Source organism: Daphnia pulex, chromosome 8 (genome assembly GCF_021134715.1).
Source record: "Daphnia pulex isolate KAP4 chromosome 8, ASM2113471v1".
In the NCBI taxonomy this organism is placed as follows: Eukaryota; Metazoa; Arthropoda; class Branchiopoda; order Diplostraca; family Daphniidae; genus Daphnia; species Daphnia pulex.
In genome coordinates, this window is record NC_060024.1 from 11,563,061 (window position 1) to 11,580,978 (window position 17,918).

General features: G+C 41.9%; 3 protein-coding genes across 3 annotated transcripts; all 3 read right to left on the bottom strand.

Annotated features, from left to right (window-relative positions):
- Positions 1–183: 183 nt before the first annotated feature.
- Positions 184–8,423, bottom strand: LOC124199869 (T-box transcription factor T-A-like). Its single transcript, XM_046595846.1, has 8 exons — positions 8,237–8,423; positions 6,535–6,816; positions 6,349–6,447; positions 6,110–6,278; positions 5,477–5,611; positions 5,244–5,403; positions 3,849–4,106; positions 184–1,791 (listed from the first exon to the last, which is right to left on the bottom strand). Exons 2-8 carry the CDS (start codon positions 6,798–6,800, stop codon positions 944–946), a joined length of 1,935 nt encoding a protein of 644 aa, XP_046451802.1. The 5' UTR covers positions 6,801–6,816; positions 8,237–8,423; the 3' UTR covers positions 184–943.
- A 6,134-nt stretch (positions 8,424–14,557) lies between these two features.
- On the bottom strand, positions 14,558–16,530 carry LOC124199875 (general transcription factor IIE subunit 1-like). The gene is made up of 6 exons (XM_046595856.1): positions 16,282–16,530; positions 16,059–16,222; positions 15,639–16,000; positions 15,335–15,578; positions 15,068–15,263; positions 14,558–15,007 (listed from the first exon to the last, which is right to left on the bottom strand). The coding sequence occupies exons 1-6, from the start codon at positions 16,400–16,402 to the stop codon at positions 14,826–14,828; spliced, it is 1,269 nt and encodes a 422-aa protein (XP_046451812.1). The 5' UTR covers positions 16,403–16,530; the 3' UTR covers positions 14,558–14,825.
- A 537-nt stretch (positions 16,531–17,067) lies between these two features.
- Positions 17,068–17,822, bottom strand: LOC124199882 (cytochrome c oxidase assembly factor 5-like). The gene is made up of 3 exons (XM_046595864.1): positions 17,577–17,822; positions 17,383–17,484; positions 17,068–17,318 (listed from the first exon to the last, which is right to left on the bottom strand). The coding sequence occupies exons 1-3, from the start codon at positions 17,685–17,687 to the stop codon at positions 17,256–17,258; spliced, it is 276 nt and encodes a 91-aa protein (XP_046451820.1). The 5' UTR covers positions 17,688–17,822; the 3' UTR covers positions 17,068–17,255.
- Positions 17,823–17,918: the final 96 nt, after the last annotated feature.

The window sequence follows — 17,918 nt, forward strand, 5'->3', positions numbered from 1 at the left end:
GAAACAGAAAAAAAAATAAACCGTCCACTCACAAAACCCCAAAGAAAAATACTTTCGTTTTGTTTGGTTATCCAATTGACACCTGGGTCCGCCTCGGAAGAAGAATTGAAGACAGGAGGGGGGACAACCACCTTTCTCGACGAGTTGATTTTAGTAGATACAGTCCGTGAAGAAGACACACCATCGGTGAAAATGATTCGATATCTATTTACAGCTCTTTTGTCTGTCACTTTACAGCACTAAACACAATACAGTACTACTACGCACAGACTTATTACTTTTTTTTTTTGTTTTGCTTATACATCAGTCAATGGGAATGATGGGTAATGAGGAGGGGGGGAGACAATAATGGAGAGAGAGTAATAAGGAAAATTGAGGGGTTTCAAAGTGCTTTTTTTTTGTTTTTTTGGTGGTGGTGGTGGTGGGGGAGAGAGAGAGAGAAATAGAAGGTGTCGTGAAAATTGTAAAATCAACGAATTGCGATCTGGGGGAGCGGATTATTGCGCAGGTGGACACACACACAAATGAAACGGATTAATAAAAAATACACACATGGTGAATGTTCGTGAACGTTGTGCCAGTGAAGCAACCGGCTAATAACCGTGGCGATTACAATAAACAATTCAAGAGGAGGCGAAAAATGATTTTGTTTTAACTAAACAAAAAAGTGGGGGGAAAATGAGGAGACGAGTATAGAGAAACGGGAGATAAATATGATACAACTGTCCGATTAAATTTGATACGGGCCTACAATGAAATAACCTCGTCTTTTAGAGTGCTCAATTGCAAATAAAAAGTAAAAACAATTCAGGAGAGCAGTCACTGGCGCTCGACGACAATTTAAAAAACAAAACAAAATCTTATTTTTTGTTTTCAAGTCACGAACTTCATTTTTCTTTTGACAGGATTTTGGTTTGATTTTCGTGTAATTGTAAGTTCCACTTTAAACTCCGGTAGGCGGAGTAAGCGGACTCCAACCCTGTCTTGGTGAACTGTGATCGCTGAAACTTTCAGAGAGAAGATCTTCCTTGACCTGGACTTGCTGTTGAAGAACTACCTGCTGTTGTTGTTGTTGTTGTTGTACCTGCTGATGAGATTCGAATCCAGGACTGGAACTGGTAGATGCTGACCTTTCAACCGCCACTGGCGAGACTTGCTGGTACTGCTGTTGTTGGTGAGGTTGTTGCTGCTGTTGGCATCCGGCGTTGTTGTAGAATCCGCAATTCTCTCCGCTGCCGAAAAAGTAGTGACCCGACGGGTAGGAGCCCGGCAATGCCACGGGATAGCCGGCCGAAGAAAATGGCAGTCCGAAATCGGTGCTGTGGTGGGCTGTCGGTGCTCCGCCGTAATGTGACGACGACATGTATCCAGCGCCGTAAGCGGCCGCCGGATTGGTGCTGTAGTGTTGTTGTTGATGCTGGAAAGGTTCGCCAGCCGACGAAAGCCACGGCAATTGATGATTGCTGGCCCAGCTGCTGCCGCCTGATCCAGCTGAGGATGTCGACGCTCCCAGAGTGCCGACCGCTCCGTTTGTGATGTTGTTGTTGTTGTTATTGCTGATGGGTGGCGAGCCGGAAGAAGACGAAGAAGAAGCTGCTGCTGCTGCTGCGGCCGCCGCAGCCGCCGCCGCCGCTGCAGCAGCGGCTGCCGCATTATTAGCCCCGCAATTCCAGTTGTTGGTAGTCCAGCTGGCCGCCGTGTTGTTGTATCCACCCGACTGCACCGCATTGTGGTGTGGGCCGCCGTACGGCGTACTAGGCGTCGTCTGACTTGCACTGATTGGATAAGAACCTGATGAAATAAAAAGAAACCAAATAAATTCCCGTGTCACGCACCAAGAAATTCACCATTTTCTCGTATACATTTGACGAGTAGCACAAGCCAAACACGCAAATAGTCTCTGTGTATATCGGCTGGGCCCATCTCGGCGGTTAATTGAACGCAACCAAATGGATCCATCCGCCCCTTCCGCCATCATTCGGGCCATCAACAGTATAAGAAAGAAAGAAAGAAAAAAGGGACTGCTGCTGGTATACAATAACTTACTAGTACTACTACTGAGGGACCACTGCTATTTTCTTTTATTTCTTTTCTCCTTCATCTTTATGCTTCGTCAAAGGGTCGTAAACCGTTTGGGGGGTTTATCCAAATGAAATAACATTGGCCTATCATATAACCCACCCGCCCCTGACTTACTACTTCTTCTTCTTCTACCAGCGATTATAATACTAGACGACTCTCTTCTTATATATATATATATTCCCGAAACAAAAACCGGGTAGCCAAAGAAACTCTCTTCGGTTGGCAAGAAGTGTGTGTGTGTGTGTGACAGTATATAGGACCCCATGCCGCCCGTTAATGGTTATTACACGTTGATCATTTCAAGTTGCCGCCGTCTTCTCCAGATACAAACCCGAAAGAAGCGGACCCCGTCTCCATTTTTTATTTTTTTACTTTCGTCAACTTGGAAATTGACCCGCAGGAATGCGCGCGCATCGACTTTAATTGGACTCTCGATAGGTCAGTCCCAGATACAGTCCCAACCCCGTGTATACATCATAATAAGGTTATATCTACAATTATATAGAACTACGCGCATGTGTGTGTGTGTGTTGCATTTATAGGTGCGGTAAAAGAAAGAAGAAGATGTTGTTTCTTCTTGAAATCATAAAAATAAGAAATGCAATAATAACGGGAGCTTCAAATTATCACTCGTCGATGATTTGAATTTTCTTTCGACTTGCGATGTTTTTTTAATACTTTAATGACTGATCCATCTTCAACCTGTCGCCGATGGAAATTCGATTCAAATATTTTACCATTTTTTTGGGGGGGAAGGGAAACTATTGGGTCCGGGCCGCAAGAAGAAATTGAAGAGTCGGGGGGTGCTAAATGGTGATTGCAAGTCACACTGGCTCACTAACGAGGAAATCAAAGACGGAAGAAAAGAGATACCGAGAGACGGTCGATTTCTTCGATTTTGTCGCTCGACATTTTCCGATACGATTTCCCGTGTGTGTGTGTCTCTACTCTCTACCGCAAAATTTTCCTTTTTTTTCTAACGACTCTGCTAATAAAAACAACCCCTTCCAATCCGCTGGATGAAAAGAACCGTAAAAAAAAAATGGAAATTCTAAACTCTCCGAAACGCCAAATGTTTCAAAAAGAAAAAGCCGACCAACTACAACAACATCTCCACCCCTACACACATCTAATCAGCGTTCTCGGAAGATTGTCACACAATTCCCATTTTGTAGTAAACGTATTGAATCACCAAAAAGAAATATCTTTGTGGCTTCATTTTTTGGGTTTTTTTACGACCGAAATTAGGCCATCGGAGAGGTTAAAGCGCCAATGTCTCTCGCACAATCGCCGAAGCCGTGACCCCTCTTGTGCATATACCTGATGACTGAGGGTGATTATATATAGGTGGGTGTTATTATGCTGTAAATTGATAGGAGAACACACCAAAAAAAGAAACCAACACGGGTTTCGGAGCTCATTATTTCAGGTGGTTTTTTTCTATCTTATTCTCTACATGATGCCCCTGCGTTGTGGCCCGTCAGGCGTTTACAGCCCAGGTGGACGTGTTTTTGTTTCGACTAGCTCTTTATATACAACGGGCATAGAGGGGAGGGGAACCTTGATTGGAGTTGCCGCGCGTTCTTTCGACGAGTTTATCACTCTCAGTCCGTTTTCTTATTCCAGAAAAGGAAAAACAAAAAATTAAGTACACATAATGACACTGGGCGGCAACGACCCCTAGATTCTCCTGGCCAGTTTTAAACATGGCGTCATCGTCCCCCTCGCAGATAAAAAATAAATAATCGTAGATTTGGGAAACTTACCGGGAACGGAGGTGGGCGATTTGTGTCCGGACGACGGGACGCTGTAAGGGACGACCCGGTGACTGCCGGCGTGGTGATGCGGGTTGCCGCCACCCGAAGCGGAAGATGCGGATGAAACTCGACCGACGGGCGATGAAGATGAAGTCGATCCGTTGTTGCCCGACGGCAGCCGAGATCCTCCACCGCCGGCCGCTAATTGCTGGGCGGCGTAGACGCTCTGGTGGTGAGCGGCGCTGGGCGACAAATACCACGAACCATCTACACAAAACAAAAACCAACAAATCGATTGATGAATGTGAAAAATAATCAAAAGTTGAGATACAAGTCGTAAAAAATTGAGAAGAAGATTCTAACGACAATTGCGTCATCTAGTCTCTTGATTACGCGTTACATAGACTGATTGCGTGATGTCTGATTAGATTTTTCTCGTTACCAAATCCGACGTGTACATGTTGTGTACAATCGCTATTTGTGAAAAAAAGGCAAAGGCTGTGAATCCCCCAAAATAAACTTTTTGAGGGAAAACTTTTCTGTTGATTTGTGTCACACCCTTCGAAAAATAAAAACAAAATCCCGAATAGAAAAGGCGAGATTTGAAATCATTCAGATTTTGTTTTTTGTTTTCCAAAGAAAATCGTGAAAGGAATAAAATTTCAAAGAATAAAAGGATCATCATAAAAATGAGCTCTAGTGCGTAGGCCAGGAAGCCTCTCTTCTTCTTCTTTGCCTATCCCCCCGTTCGTAAGTAGATGGAAGCCCACAGGACATGATGACATGCGGCTGCGGGACTGACGTAGTATAGTATACAGACACATTAAGGCAATATAATACGTATAAAAAAAAGAAAAAAAGAGAAGCCCTCCTTTATTTCTTTCGGTTGAAGACTTGTCTGAGCTGCTGTCATGATGAATATGTTATTGGAGGCTGGCCGCGCTCTCGGCTCGCGGCTTTTTCTGATTTGATTGCCGCCCTATTCTCTGCTCCTGCTGCTGCTGTGTTTATTATAACAACCCGTCCACACACACACACAAAAGAAACACTAAGAGAGCAGCAACTCTTCTATTTCGCCTTTTGTTTTAAGTTTTCCAATCCACGACGCAGAGTTGCGTGACGAAAAAGAACGCACCGCCGGCTACTTCTTTTTTAAAAATCTGCCGTTGAGGACAGAAATTAGCATTTTATATCCCCCCCCCCCCACACAACTCTTTTCTCTGCTGTTTTTTTCTTTCTGGATGGCGGATTCACGAGTTAAAAACTACTACAACTACCGCTGTTGAAAAAGAGAGAGCGGCTACCGGGCAATATTATCCAGCTGTATAGCTCTCAATTGTTGTTGTTGTTGTTTTTTCCCCTTTTCCTTTTTTTGTTGCATTGACACAAACAACAAAAACTTACATTGTGAATACTGATGGTGGACCATTGAATGAGGATGAACACCACCGTCGGAAGAGTCGCCGTGCTGGCCGCCGTGTCCTCCGCCACCGCCGCCGGATCGTTCCTTCGAGTCGAGAAACGCTTTGGCGAATGGATTGTGTTTGATTTTCAAAGCCGTTACCTGCCAAACAATTCAAATTTCGTTAACAATGTCAAAAGGGGATCGAGTCAAATAAAGATGGTGATGATTTTACCTCGGGATTCTGGTAGGCCGTGACTGCGATGAATTGAGTCTCCGGGAAGGTGTAAGTCAAAATGCGTCGCTCATCGGTGCCCACCCGTACAATGTGAACTCGAGCCTCGTACTTGTGCAAAGAATTGAGCATAATCTGCGTGCGAAAAACAAAAATTCATCAATTCCTTAGATTCTGAAGGCTAAATTACTATTTTTCTTTAGAGTTTTGACACCTCAACTACTATTACTCGAATTAATAAAAAATGAGCAAGAAATGGGGGGAAATGAAAGGGACAACATTTTGTTGGGGAATGAAATCCGCGAGTGCACTTGTGGGAGGTGGGGGGGTTTAATCGATCGATGCCGATTAAAAGAATCGACCAATGGACGGATAGATCGTCCTGTCTGGGAAGATGTTGCCGGAGACGTTCCCACGCTGGACCATGGCCGGCGACGATCAAAAGCCCAGCAAGGTTACGAAATACCAAGGGAGTCGTCAAGAACATTCCGCATACGCAAAAACTCACCCCTTCTACTCCTCTCGTCCTATTTTTGCCTTGTCTTGTTTATCTCTCTCTAAACAAGCTGGATTGTGGAGGGGATGTGTGGGAACCCAAAAACAAATAAAAATTTTGATTAAAAAATTTCTCACCATGCCAGGCTCTGATTTCTTGTTGGATAATTTCAATTTGGAGAAATTGACCGGCTCCTTCATCCAGTGGGCCCCAAAGTTGGGCGACTCGTTGTGGACGTAAATGGCGTTGGATGGCGGTCGTTCAGCTTTCCCGCTCGGGATCCATCTTCCTTCGACGTACCGACACCTTTAACACACACACATGCAAAATAGGTTTGATTCGATTGTTATATTAATGTTTTCATCCATTCACTTACCGTCCTTCGACGTCAATTTGAAGAAATTCCAAGAGGATAGAGTACATGGCTTTTGGGTCCAGGCCGCCGACCGAGACTTTGACGACGGGAAACATCCGCCTGGACGGGAGAAAAATGTTAATTTAGTTTTGTTTTTATCGGTGGATGGAATTGTATTAGTATTAATTTGTTTTTATTTGATTTTACCTTCCGTTTTTAGTGACAATCATTTCATTGGTGAGCTCCTGGAACTTGCTCCATAGGTCACGTTCTTCCAGGGAGACGCGGCACTCTCGATCGATGCCCGCATTGCCCGGATCGTTCTTGATGTAGCGGCCGTGACCGACCATGGTCGGGAGTCCACCTTCGGCCGCCGACAGAATGTGCTGATGAGCCGTTGGGTTGCTGGACACGACTGGGTGAGTGTGTTGATGCGAGTGCTGGAGCGGCGCCTTGTCCATTTCAAAGCGCATCCTTGGCCGGCAACAACTGGGCAGGTGTTCAAATCGACTTGTCACGTTTCGATCAAGAAAAATTGCCGCACACAAATTCAAATTCAAAGATCCACAAAGGCACAAAAATGAAACAACCGACCAAATTCAATTCAATTCGCACGGATTTAATTTAAAAAAATGTCAACTGCGGAAACTGTTGCGCTCGGAATTGAATTTGGAAATTCACTTTAGACGGGGGGCAAATATAATTTCGATGTTTTGAAGAACAAACAAAAAAGTCACACAGATAAGTAACACGTACGTCGTCGGACGTGGATAGTTGAAGACAGTTGGGGTTCGTGTTTCACGCAGCCACCTTTCTACTGGCTTGGGGTGGTCCGGCCCCCCCTCGGTTTATGGGACGGGTCTGTCCCATTGGTGGGAGTCGAGACTCCACCCCCGACCCATTCCTCACCGACTGATTGGTCGACATCCTCTTGTTCTCATTTACCTTTTTTCTGTTTTCCTTTTGGCCCTCACCATCAGATAGGACATTTTAGATTTTTCCAGGATGAGAGGGGGGAATGCTGTTAAAGGTAGACAAATCTACCTGTCGTACACTCTTTTAGAGCGAAAGAAGATAGCCCCCCGCTTTGTGTGTGTGTGTGTGAGACACTCCTACTTCATCTTCCCATTTGCCCTCATGGAAAACAGCTCATAAGGAATAGAAAGAATGGCCAGCAAAATCGAAATAAAAAATAGACAAACAAAAAAGAAATGAAGGAATTGATTTCACAAATTGACCCTAATCCACCGTCCATGTTCGAAAAAAACAAGAATGCAGCCGACCGTAGCTGATCAAATAAAAAGATATAGCCTGTATAACTCGACGGGAGATATAAACGGAATAAGGCAAAACTCGGGCTTTATATTGCATCATACGAAAATTGATTTTTTTGTTTTGTTTTATAAAGTTCGGGACGAGTTATTAGTCGTGCAAGGAGGGAAATGCAACTTTTGGTTTAGGTCGAAAAGTTGTGGCAGTCGATATTATAAATGGACTGGCGAAATTTATTCCTTGATCCTGTTATTATTGACGTAGTGTTGCATCGATATATGTTTAACTTTTAGTCCTTTTCGTATCAGGGGGCCTAAACTTTTACGCCATCGTAGTATAGATAGAAAGTCCCGAAAACAATGGCGAATGAGACAAATCGAAAATGTTCAGGAGGACTCTTTACGACATCCAAATTGTTTTTTATGAGCCGCTGTAAGAATTATTTTTTGGGGGGGAAAAGAGAAAATGGACGAAACGTCCATGTGCCAAAACAACGAAAATCATTTGGAAAATTGGTGGTGGATAGGCCAGCAGCAGAAGAAATGTTTGTAAAACGAGAAGCACAACAACAAAGGAAGGTGTCGTCGTACCGACAACAACAACAACAACCTTTAAAAAATAAAAATAAAACGTATACCCAGGAAAGAAGTTGTCGAGAACTTTCTGGGAGGTCCAGGCATCTTTATTTTCTTGTGTTGACTCGGAGATGGAAGACGTGTAGCCCCAGCCACACAGTCCAAATAGACACACACACACACACAGTATAAAGAGGAAAAGAAAAAGAAACCAGATTTTTATGACACAAACAAAAATGTTTTCTTTTATTTCTTTCTTTCTTCTTATTTTTTTGGACTGAAATTCTGAGAGACTGTGGTTTTTCCGTCTGCAGCAGCCGGCGTTGCCCCATTCCTCGATGTGTGTGTGTCGTAAATGAGAAGAATATTTTTTTAAAAAAGAAAAAAGAATGTGCTGTGTATAGATTTCGAAACAAAATGTTTATGTGTGTGGGGGGAATTAAAAAATCTATTTTCTCGAGTTAGAATCATGATCACTCAACTGTAATGGAATTTCCAGGAGTCTTTGACCGAGCTTCAATTCGATATGGCAGCATCTTGTTAAAATTGTTATCAGCGAAAGAACAAAAACCGATGAGATTGAGAAATATAATCAAAAGGTATCAAGGATGGCGTAAGACTAGCAGTATCCCCCTCGGGATGATTATTTCTTTTTATAATACGGGGGTAAGATCGATAGGGGTTGAGATAAGAATCATTTACTCTTTTCGATTCTATTCCTTTTTTTTTACTGGAAAGGAAAATGTTTTCACAAGTGATACCAAAAGCAGTTTATCCTTTATCCTTTTAACAACAGACACCTTCTTTCTTTTCGGTTGGCTATACAACTACATCTAGACAAATGTGTAAGGGTTAATTATGAAATATTCTCAGCAGCAGATAGATAGGGACACAGGCATTCACACCGCCCCTCGATCGCGTTCCAGTGTCACAGACCCGATATTTTTCCACGAAATTTTTTTCATTTCAAAAAGTGAAATAGAGTGAAAAACCTTTTTGCCCCCTTAAGAAAAATCTTTCGGTTGCTACACTTTACTGTGCGCAATAAATAGGAAATAGAAGAAGTCCATCTGGAGAATTCCTGGAAACTCAATCCATCTCGATCTGGATATACTTTAGCGTGTAAAAAAGTATACCCTAAAGGATATGACGCTCTCTAGCTGTACACTGAATTGAGTGTGTGTGTGTGTGTGTCTTAATATTTGAAATTTACCTTTAATTTAGCACCTGACGGCGACACGGAGATGAACAACACTGGCGACATGGAACCCAAAACTCTGGCCTATAGACTGAGCACTGCCATAACGTTGGAAATTGAAAAACGACAAAAGGTGAAATATTGGAACAATAAATGAATAATGTCGGAATTAGAAAGTTGGAAAACGGAAGTACCGGCCACACATTTCTCCCGTACGCGTACAATGCGAGTGTGTCTGTTTAGAAACACACACACGTGGAAACATCTGCTGCTGATGTTGGAACCGATCATGTTAGGCCCAGGCGTTGAAGCGTATAGGCCCTGGACTCGCCGTACACTCCCTAGATGTCCCTTCTATAAAACACTAATTAAATGTGGCATGCAAATGAACTCTGTGTGTGTATACATGCGTGATCGGGCATCTGGAATGGGAAAAAAAAACGAGGGGGAAAAGGTATTCTGTCCTATAAGAAGAAAGTCAGGTACATCCAGTGAAATAATAATACTAATAATAAAAAAAAGAAAGTTATGGATCGGGCCACCCCTCATCGCACGTATAAAGAGCCAACAAAATATAATACTACACGATATAAATAAATTGTAGTCTCTGCTAGACAAAAAGGCTTATTATATAGACCCACAAACAGGAGGACCGAAAAATAAAAAAAGAAAGGGATAAGGCACGAGCGGATCGCATGGAACATAATAAATAAATCTATATATACGTACCCCGTGTGTGTGGTAGTCGTCGTAATGGACGGAACTCACTACACTCAAAAGTGGCTTGCGCTGACTGTTGGTCTAGAGGCCTGGAAACAAAATTTTTATTGTACAGGCCCTTGTAATTTTTTGGGCTTTTTCAAAATCAAGCAGAGGGGGGACCTATATAGGCCAAACACACACACACAACTTTTCATTGACTTTGTCATTTGCGTATCAACTTTGTTGGAACTGGAAAAAAAAACAACGATTCTAGCGGAGAAGGAAAAATAACTTTTGGGGAGTTGCGCGTCCGTCGGACAGAGTGGACCGACTACCAAGAGAAAGACACAACTCTCGATTCCTTTTCTTTTCTTTTTTGGCATGTCAACTAATGAAGGCCTATAGTGTCATTACGAAACAAGGTGTAATAAGATGTAAGCAAAGGGAAAAAAAAAAAGTTTTTTCCACAAACTCGCCGGGTAATGTGGAATTAATAATGATGTGGCGTGAATTTTATTTCGAAGTGACCTTTATTTTTATTTAAAAAAATTTGGTCATCATCATTTCCAAAATTGATTATCATGTAACACTATGCCGATAGATTTGGTGTGAAAGCAGCCAATCCGCGCAGTGTTCACACAAGTCCAGGGGAAGATAATCATTTGTCACCTGGCTCTCTTGATTGCCAATGCCTGTCCTTCTTCTTCTTCTTTTTTCTCAGTGCCATCATCAGTCTCTTAAGAGAAAAAGAAATCGATTCCACTTTTTCCACGATCTAGTTGGCAATTATAACTTGTTTTTTTCCTTCACCAATAGGAGAACATCTGGCTGTTTTTAATAGTCTTCCATCTTCAGGGATTGCGCAGTTCTCGCAAAGTGTTTTAAAAAGGACATTCTAAACATGTGATGTTGATGAACCCGATTAATTTGCTGAGAATAAAAAGAAATAAAAAAAGACTACTAGAGCACTAAATGAGGTTCTACAAGCGTGTGTACGCGTTGATAGGGAATTATCACCAGAACGTTTGGTGTGTGCTCGACCGCTTAGATATTACTTTTGGCATTCGAGCGCTATAACAGCGAAAGAAGCCCCGTGGAACAAACTCTCAAGCCCCGAAAAAATGGGAGCTCATTTCCCGACTGTACGAAACGAGAATAATTGTCACTTTTCTCACTTTTCCTTCTCCCTGTCTGCGCTGTTCTCTGTCTAGTTGGTTTGAGATGTGCTAATGTGTCTATTACATTTCGCTACCTATTTAAACATACACAAAAAGTGTCGCCCCTCACACAAATCGTGATCATCCGGTCGTGATGAAATTCCCGAAAAAAAAGCAAACAGCCGTGATTCGTCGTGATTTAGGCCAATACAAAAGAAAAGAAAATAAAAAATAAAAATTGGGAGCCACCAACGATGTCGGATGACTCTTTATTAAGGCGGATGGTCTTATTTACAATACTCCAAACGTACATCTATATAATAATATAAGGCTATATCTATCCTATACACACACACATAAACGTGTTTACCGCCTCTCTTGACCCACCGTGTAGAAAAAGGGAAAAAAGAGCCGAGGACCAATCCAATTGCGTTTGTCCAAAAAGAAAGAAAATGGCCGAACAGAAAGGGGGGGGGGGTTTCTTCCACCATATATGTATCAGCAATTTGTCCAGTTTGTTGATAGAGTTCCTTTTGTTTCGTTTGACATGAGGGCCCTCCTTCCATTTTCTTTCTTTTTATAATGCGGAAAGATATCGGCACTGGGAGAAAAAACAAAGACCCTTTTACACACACACATACACACACACATACATACAAGGCGGATGAGCATTTAGCGAAATCTTGCCGACACACCTTTGGCGGCGATCGATTCAGCAGAAGGCTTTCTACCACCTATGAACCCTGTAGTGTAGTGTCGACGGTGTACAACGTCTAGTATAGTCAACTTGGCTCTGGTGGCCCCATACGAAACATGTTGTGCCCCATGCTACCTGCTGTGTGAGGTTACCACCGTGGAGGAACATCTTCTTCTTTTAGAAAAATATAGAAAGGGCAGGTTAAACATCGAAGCAGCGGCCATTTTGTGAGTGGCTGGGGTGTGCGCGGCCCTTTTGCGCGAGTCACACCTTTTTGGGCTCGGAAGGGAGGGACCAAAAAAGGGCCCATCTTCTTCGGGATTTTTTGGTTTCCAAATTTCTCCGTGTGTTGGTATACAAACAGAAACCAAAAAAACACTCCATAGCTCTTTGCATATCCCAAAAGTAGAAGTATCGCGGGGAAAGATGAAACGCGCTGGCTGCTGTGGTGCCGGGGTAGCGTTTTCCCACGATTTCTACACGACTCTATCGCGCCTGGCGCAGACGGCCATCCGATTCGATGACTCAATTGATTCGCTGCTGCTTTACATGACCCTTTCCCACGCCATCGTCTTCGGTTAAAAGGCGGCACCTCTCACTACACGCCTCGACACGTCTCCAACCGATGCCGACCACTTTGGCAATTTCACTTCGTGTTAAAACAAAACATTTTGGACGAACGTCGTCGAGATGGCGGCAATAAATTTCAAAAAAAAAAGACAGATTTGGGTTTTTTTGTACAGTTATTTCCAAATAGTTTTCAAGCATTTACAAATGTTTCATTTTAAAAATTGTCAACGGGTTATGTTCTGTCTAGTTATGAGAAGCCGGTTCCCGTGCCAAATGAGGGTTGGATTATTAAGATATCAATGGATAACAAGTCGTAATCGGGATTACAACGTGTTCATGAACCTTTTTTAAAAGTACAAAGTGATTACGTGATGATCCAAATTTAGGGGAGGTTTGAAATTGTATGCGGATTTCGGGGTTCGCTTTAAAATATTGAGTGGGAAGGCGGAATATTTTGACAGTTAGTGTAGGCGTGGGAGCGCGGCGTTGAGGATTGATCGTCGTCTTCCACCCCTTTTTTCTCCATCATGAAAAGATGGCCAGTCCCCAAAGATTTGCCAATATTATACGGCAGTCATCGGATCAGCTCTTAATTCGATGCCCCCAAACTATCAACTGGGTTTTTCATTCCTTTTTTTTCCAGATGAAAAAGAAAAACTTTATTTTTTTAAATTTTCCCAGGCATCTGATTTTCTATTGCCAAAACTAATTCAGGTGTCTTGTAGGAAAAATCGAGAAAGAGTTGTTTAGGCAGCAACGATTTTCAGGTTGTTTGGTGGTGGTGGTGTTGGGGGAGTTGTCCTGCTGGACTGCGCGTTGCTGGGCTGCGGGTGATGCTGCTGCTGCGCACACAAGCACACAGCTCCCGTTCGGCCATTGGCTTTTTATTGTTGGCTATGATGTGACCTTTGACCGCCCCCCGCGCCGACAAAGGATGCCGACGTGCGCAGACAATGGCCACCGCGCCTCTCAAAAAGTGCCGCCCATGCAGCCTCGTTTCTTCATTTCTACGTTTTCAAAATGTCTTTTCTTTTTTCAATCTGTGTCTTCTTACAACTCTCTCTCCATCTCGTATAGAGTATAGCCTACGGGCCCTTACATATAGTAGACCTAATGGCATCTTTAGATGGGACTCTAATGCGTCCTCCCTCCCCCCCCCCCCTACCAACACTCTAAAGAGTCGAATGTCATACATGGAACGCGTCGGAAAACATGTTGTCGGGACACACCTTTTCTCCTCTCTTTCTACACTTTTTCCACATGTGTACGTATAGTACACTTATAGAGTCAATCAAAACAAATCGCCCACCTTTACGTATAATATGATAAACATATTCTACGGACGGTCGGTTACATCCGGCCTGACGTTTTTTTCACTTATCAGAAAAAGGAAATTATTTGCTCGTTAAGACTTATCTCGCAACAAGCACATGTGGGTCAAATAAAAGTTTGTCGGCCGACAAGAAAAACCGCTTGTGCTTTTCTTCCTTCATCCGTGACTCGGGCTCAGAAACGAATTGGGAATTGTGTACAGGAAATTCTCACAAGATAAAAGATTATAAGGGGCGGTAAAAGCAAATGTTTCGAGATTGTTGTTCAAGATACGTGCAGGGGAGATCTACATACAATGTTGTACGCCGGTGGTACATATTAATTGCAAAGTTTACTACTGACTCTGAATGAATATGACGCAATCTCCATGCAATTGCGGCTGCATCAAACGAAGCCGGTGGATAGTTAAATATATAAACAACCAGTGACCACGTCTTGCGTGGTATATTGATGTAATAAGCGCTTTCCCTCGTTTTCCCTTTGATTCTATTTGAATTATTCGGGATGGAATAATTCAAACGAACCGCGCACGCGTCATGCACGAGGAACATCCATAAAAGAACACCGGAAAGGACAATTTCGATTGCGTCGGCACATTCAATTAACATACGTGCATCATCCCCACTTTTAAAATGATTTTGAAATCAAAAGCGTAGATTTATTATTTAAAAAAAAAAGATTTGATAAAAATCTTACGTTCTAAATTCAATTTTTGAATAAAAGGGCGTAAAATTTAATCAAAGTGTAATCGAATCTGTAGCGTTTGTAAATTTTTTGTTTTTAGAAGTCTCAAGTCTCACAAATGCAAAACGGAAGAAGAAACGAAAGAGAGGAGAAAACGGAAAAGGAAGAATATTTTTTCTTTGCCTTTCGCACACAGTACCTTGAGAAAATAGAGATTGAGACAACCAGGGACCATCTGGCGAGAAGCAGACAAGTTACACCAGGAACACTCGAAACAGCCAGAGTACAAATTTGTCGAGAGGTAGCGATGGTTAATCCAGGTAGCCCATCCTTTCCATGTATTCTTGGTGGAGCTGGACGTAGGCATCCTTTTCGGAGGGCGTCATGCGGGCAACCTGTTCCGATGGAACTTCGTGAACAGGGAATTCCAAGTTTCCAACTCTCACCATAGGAACTTCTTCTTCCGAGTCACTGTCCATCAGCTCGACATCACCTAAGAAGAAAAACAAACATTTACATTTGAACTATTCCAATAACGAAATTCGATTCTTACTGTCGTATTGCACTTGGCGTTGGATAGTATTGGTAGCCGGAGTAATCTGTTCAAGAAGAGATCTTGCGGCCGCTTCGTCATCACTTGAATCGGCTGGAACAGCGGCCTTTGTAGTTGGTTTTTCGAGTTCCATAAGAACGGACATAATGTCTTCTTGGTTGCGATTCTTCTCCGTAGAGAGAGTAGGTAGCTCCATCTGGACAAAATTAATATTCATTGATAAGATGTCACTTTAAAAATAGACTGTATAATAGAATCCAGTTTTACCTCGTCAATGATCGCAGGTCCAGCAATATTGTCATTGGCGCTGGTAGCAGCTTCATTATCGACGGTACTTTCTCTCATCCATATGGGTGCCTCCTTGCGAACCTCTCCTTTCTTGACAACAGCATTATCACCGATAGTGACGTCGACGCGTTGTTCATCCAGTCGGAAAACACCTCCTCTGGTTGCCTCTCCCGACCAATTTTCGCCCATGGCTCCCCTGGATTTGGGTTTTCCATCGGCATCCCTAATGCAAATAGTGAGAGATTAAGATTTGTAGATAAGGCATAGGATTGGGAAAATTCACCTTTGCAGATGAGAAATGTCAGTCGGTTCTGGTTCAAGCAAGGCTGGGGCCAGTTTCACGTCCTCAACTTCTCTTAGCAATTTGTACAAAGGCTCCATTTGGTCGTTGAACCGAGCCATGAGCTGCCGTGAATCTGTCTTGGGTATGGCTGATTCGTCTTCAACAACCACTGCACCACAGAAATTGCATTTGAATTCCCCACTTGGGTCAGCAGGATTAAATAGTCTGTCAGCTTCCAAATCAGTGAAATTCTTTTTGCAGCACGGACAGTGAAAACTTGCTCTGCTTGTGGCATCTCTTTCAGAAGTTTCCATCTTCTTTCTCATATGATCCAACTTGTATTTGACAATATTGACAAAAATCTATAAATATAAATTATTACATTAACTTCAATTATAACACAGTTTCACCACAGATTACCTTGTAATTAATGTAAAAGTAGTTTACTTTCTGAGATTTCCCATCCACTGTTTCCATCTTCAAGCGTGTTTGAAGAAATTTGTCATTCCGTAGGGTTGAAATCCTACCTCTCAACATTTTACGCTCAAATTTTAATAAGTCTGCAATGTCATCCTCCTTCATACCTGATATAAAATTGAAGGTTCAATTGAAAAGTTTCAGTGACAAAAAATACAATACATACATGGATTTCTGACAAGCATGTCAATGATCAAAGCGTCCTCAATCGTATAGAATGCCCTGGCAACCAGTCGAGCCAACTGTTTTAAGCTGCTCGGTACTTCGTGGACGTATCCGTCATCCATCGCAGTTATTCAGAGAGAAGAAGTCTTATAAATTAAAGTTTTTCAATTGAGTGAGTGTGTATAAACATTAGACTCTGAAGAAAGAAAGCAACATCAAACAATCTCAAATATATCGTCTGCTATTTAGGCGGCTTTTCTTGAAATTGCCACATTGCCACGTATGCTGCATCTACAACATTTTTTATTATTTTGCATTTTGCTTTTTTTTTGCCTCGCGGGATTTTGCGTGCCTGTTACCGTGTTACGCAATATCGATTGGAATAGGCCTTACATTTATACATTACATTGAATGGCAAATCTTGAGATACATGTAATAATAAATTGCATGACTGATCATCAAATCGTTAGTAAGTGAATTCATTATGAATATTTAAAAACAGACTCGAAACACCTGTGAAGTGTGTAGGCAAGGCAGGCATTCTTGCTCCGATCTGGCTTCAATTATTCAACATCAATTTTTAAAATTAATTAGGTTTAAATTTATTTCTAGTGTTTTTTTTTTAACTAATTACAAGAGATAGAGAAGAAGAGATTACTCATTGTTTAGTTTAAACTCTTGGAAAAGTGGCCTGTGGGTTGTTAAATAGGTTTGTTAAATAAATTCTGCTGTTCGACGTGAACCACCCGAAAATCGAATATAGTATATATGTATATATGCTTCACTGTTTCAACATATTCAATCTTTATTCTTTATGATTCACCACTGTAGGCTACATTATTCATAAACTATAGAATGCCACAAAAGTGTTTTGTATGAGCCTTTTTAATCATTGTTCATCAATTATCATGGGGTTGCAATTCTGCATTTGTTTACCAATGCTAGAAATTCTCCACACTTGAAAATTGAAACTCTTCAAGACTTTGGTGTTGAAGCAGAATATTCTTTCCTTCCTCGAAACCTTTGCCTATTATCAAGCTGATAAAGAAAGATTATTTTTAGATTTCCTATTTATGTGAACAACATTATAATTATTATTTACAATAGAACGTTTGCATTCAAAGAATGACTGCCTAAGTTGATGACACTCAGCAGGAACGGATGGATGATTTTCTAAGAGGCATTGGCGGGGTGTTTTCTTTTCCTGGAAAATTCATATTATTTTTAGTTCCGGAATTTTAAAAAGATCCACTTCGTGTGACTCATTATTTTTCATAACAACACGTAGACATATACCTTTTTGAAGCAATCTGTGTTCTGAATACAGAACTTCAAGTCTTCGCGCAAGGCGCTGCATGGCCTCGTATCTACCACTAACTGTTCGGGTTCGTAGAAACTCTGAGGCATTTTACTTAAGATTGCCGAAAATAAGATATATCTTAAATCAGTAACAGATATATTTTAACCAGTCACTATAGAGATCTTTTTGGAATTACGACCAAAGTCTAACTGAATACTGAAATCCGTGAAAAGTTCGTCTGCTTTGAGTGTCAACAAGACAACAACGCTATGTAGTTAATAAACAGCATCCGATATTCCGATCAGGCGATCATAGATTTATAGACTAAAATTTTTTAT

Bases quoted from the DNA above. Each gene is read 5' to 3' on its own strand.
- LOC124199869 (XM_046595846.1), bottom strand. From the start codon at position 6,800: ATGCGCTTTGAAATGGACAAGGCGCCGCTCCAGCACTCGCATCAACAC. The intron at 6,279-6,348 runs GTAAGTGAATGG...TGTGTGTTAAAG, and splicing joins CAAATTGACGTCGAAGGACG to GTGTCGGTACGTCGAAGGAA. The intron at 1,792-3,848 runs GTAAGTTTCCCA...TTATTTCATCAG, and splicing joins ATCGCCCACCTCCGTTCCCG to GTTCTTATCCAATCAGTGCA.
- LOC124199875 (XM_046595856.1), bottom strand. From the start codon at position 16,402: ATGGATGACGGATACGTCCACGAAGTACCGAGCAGCTTAAAACAGTTG. The intron at 16,001-16,058 runs GTAATCTGTGGT...TTATATTTATAG, and splicing joins ACTTTTACATTAATTACAAG to ATTTTTGTCAATATTGTCAA. The intron at 15,579-15,638 runs GTGAATTTTCCC...TATTTGCATTAG, and splicing joins GACATTTCTCATCTGCAAAG to GGATGCCGATGGAAAACCCA.
- LOC124199882 (XM_046595864.1), bottom strand. From the start codon at position 17,687: ATGCCTCAGAGTTTCTACGAACCCGAACAGTTAGTGGTAGATACGAGG. The intron at 17,485-17,576 runs GTATATGTCTAC...TGAATTTTCCAG, and splicing joins ACACAGATTGCTTCAAAAAG to GAAAAGAAAACACCCCGCCA. The intron at 17,319-17,382 runs GTAAATAATAAT...TTTCTTTATCAG, and splicing joins TTGAATGCAAACGTTCTATT to CTTGATAATAGGCAAAGGTT.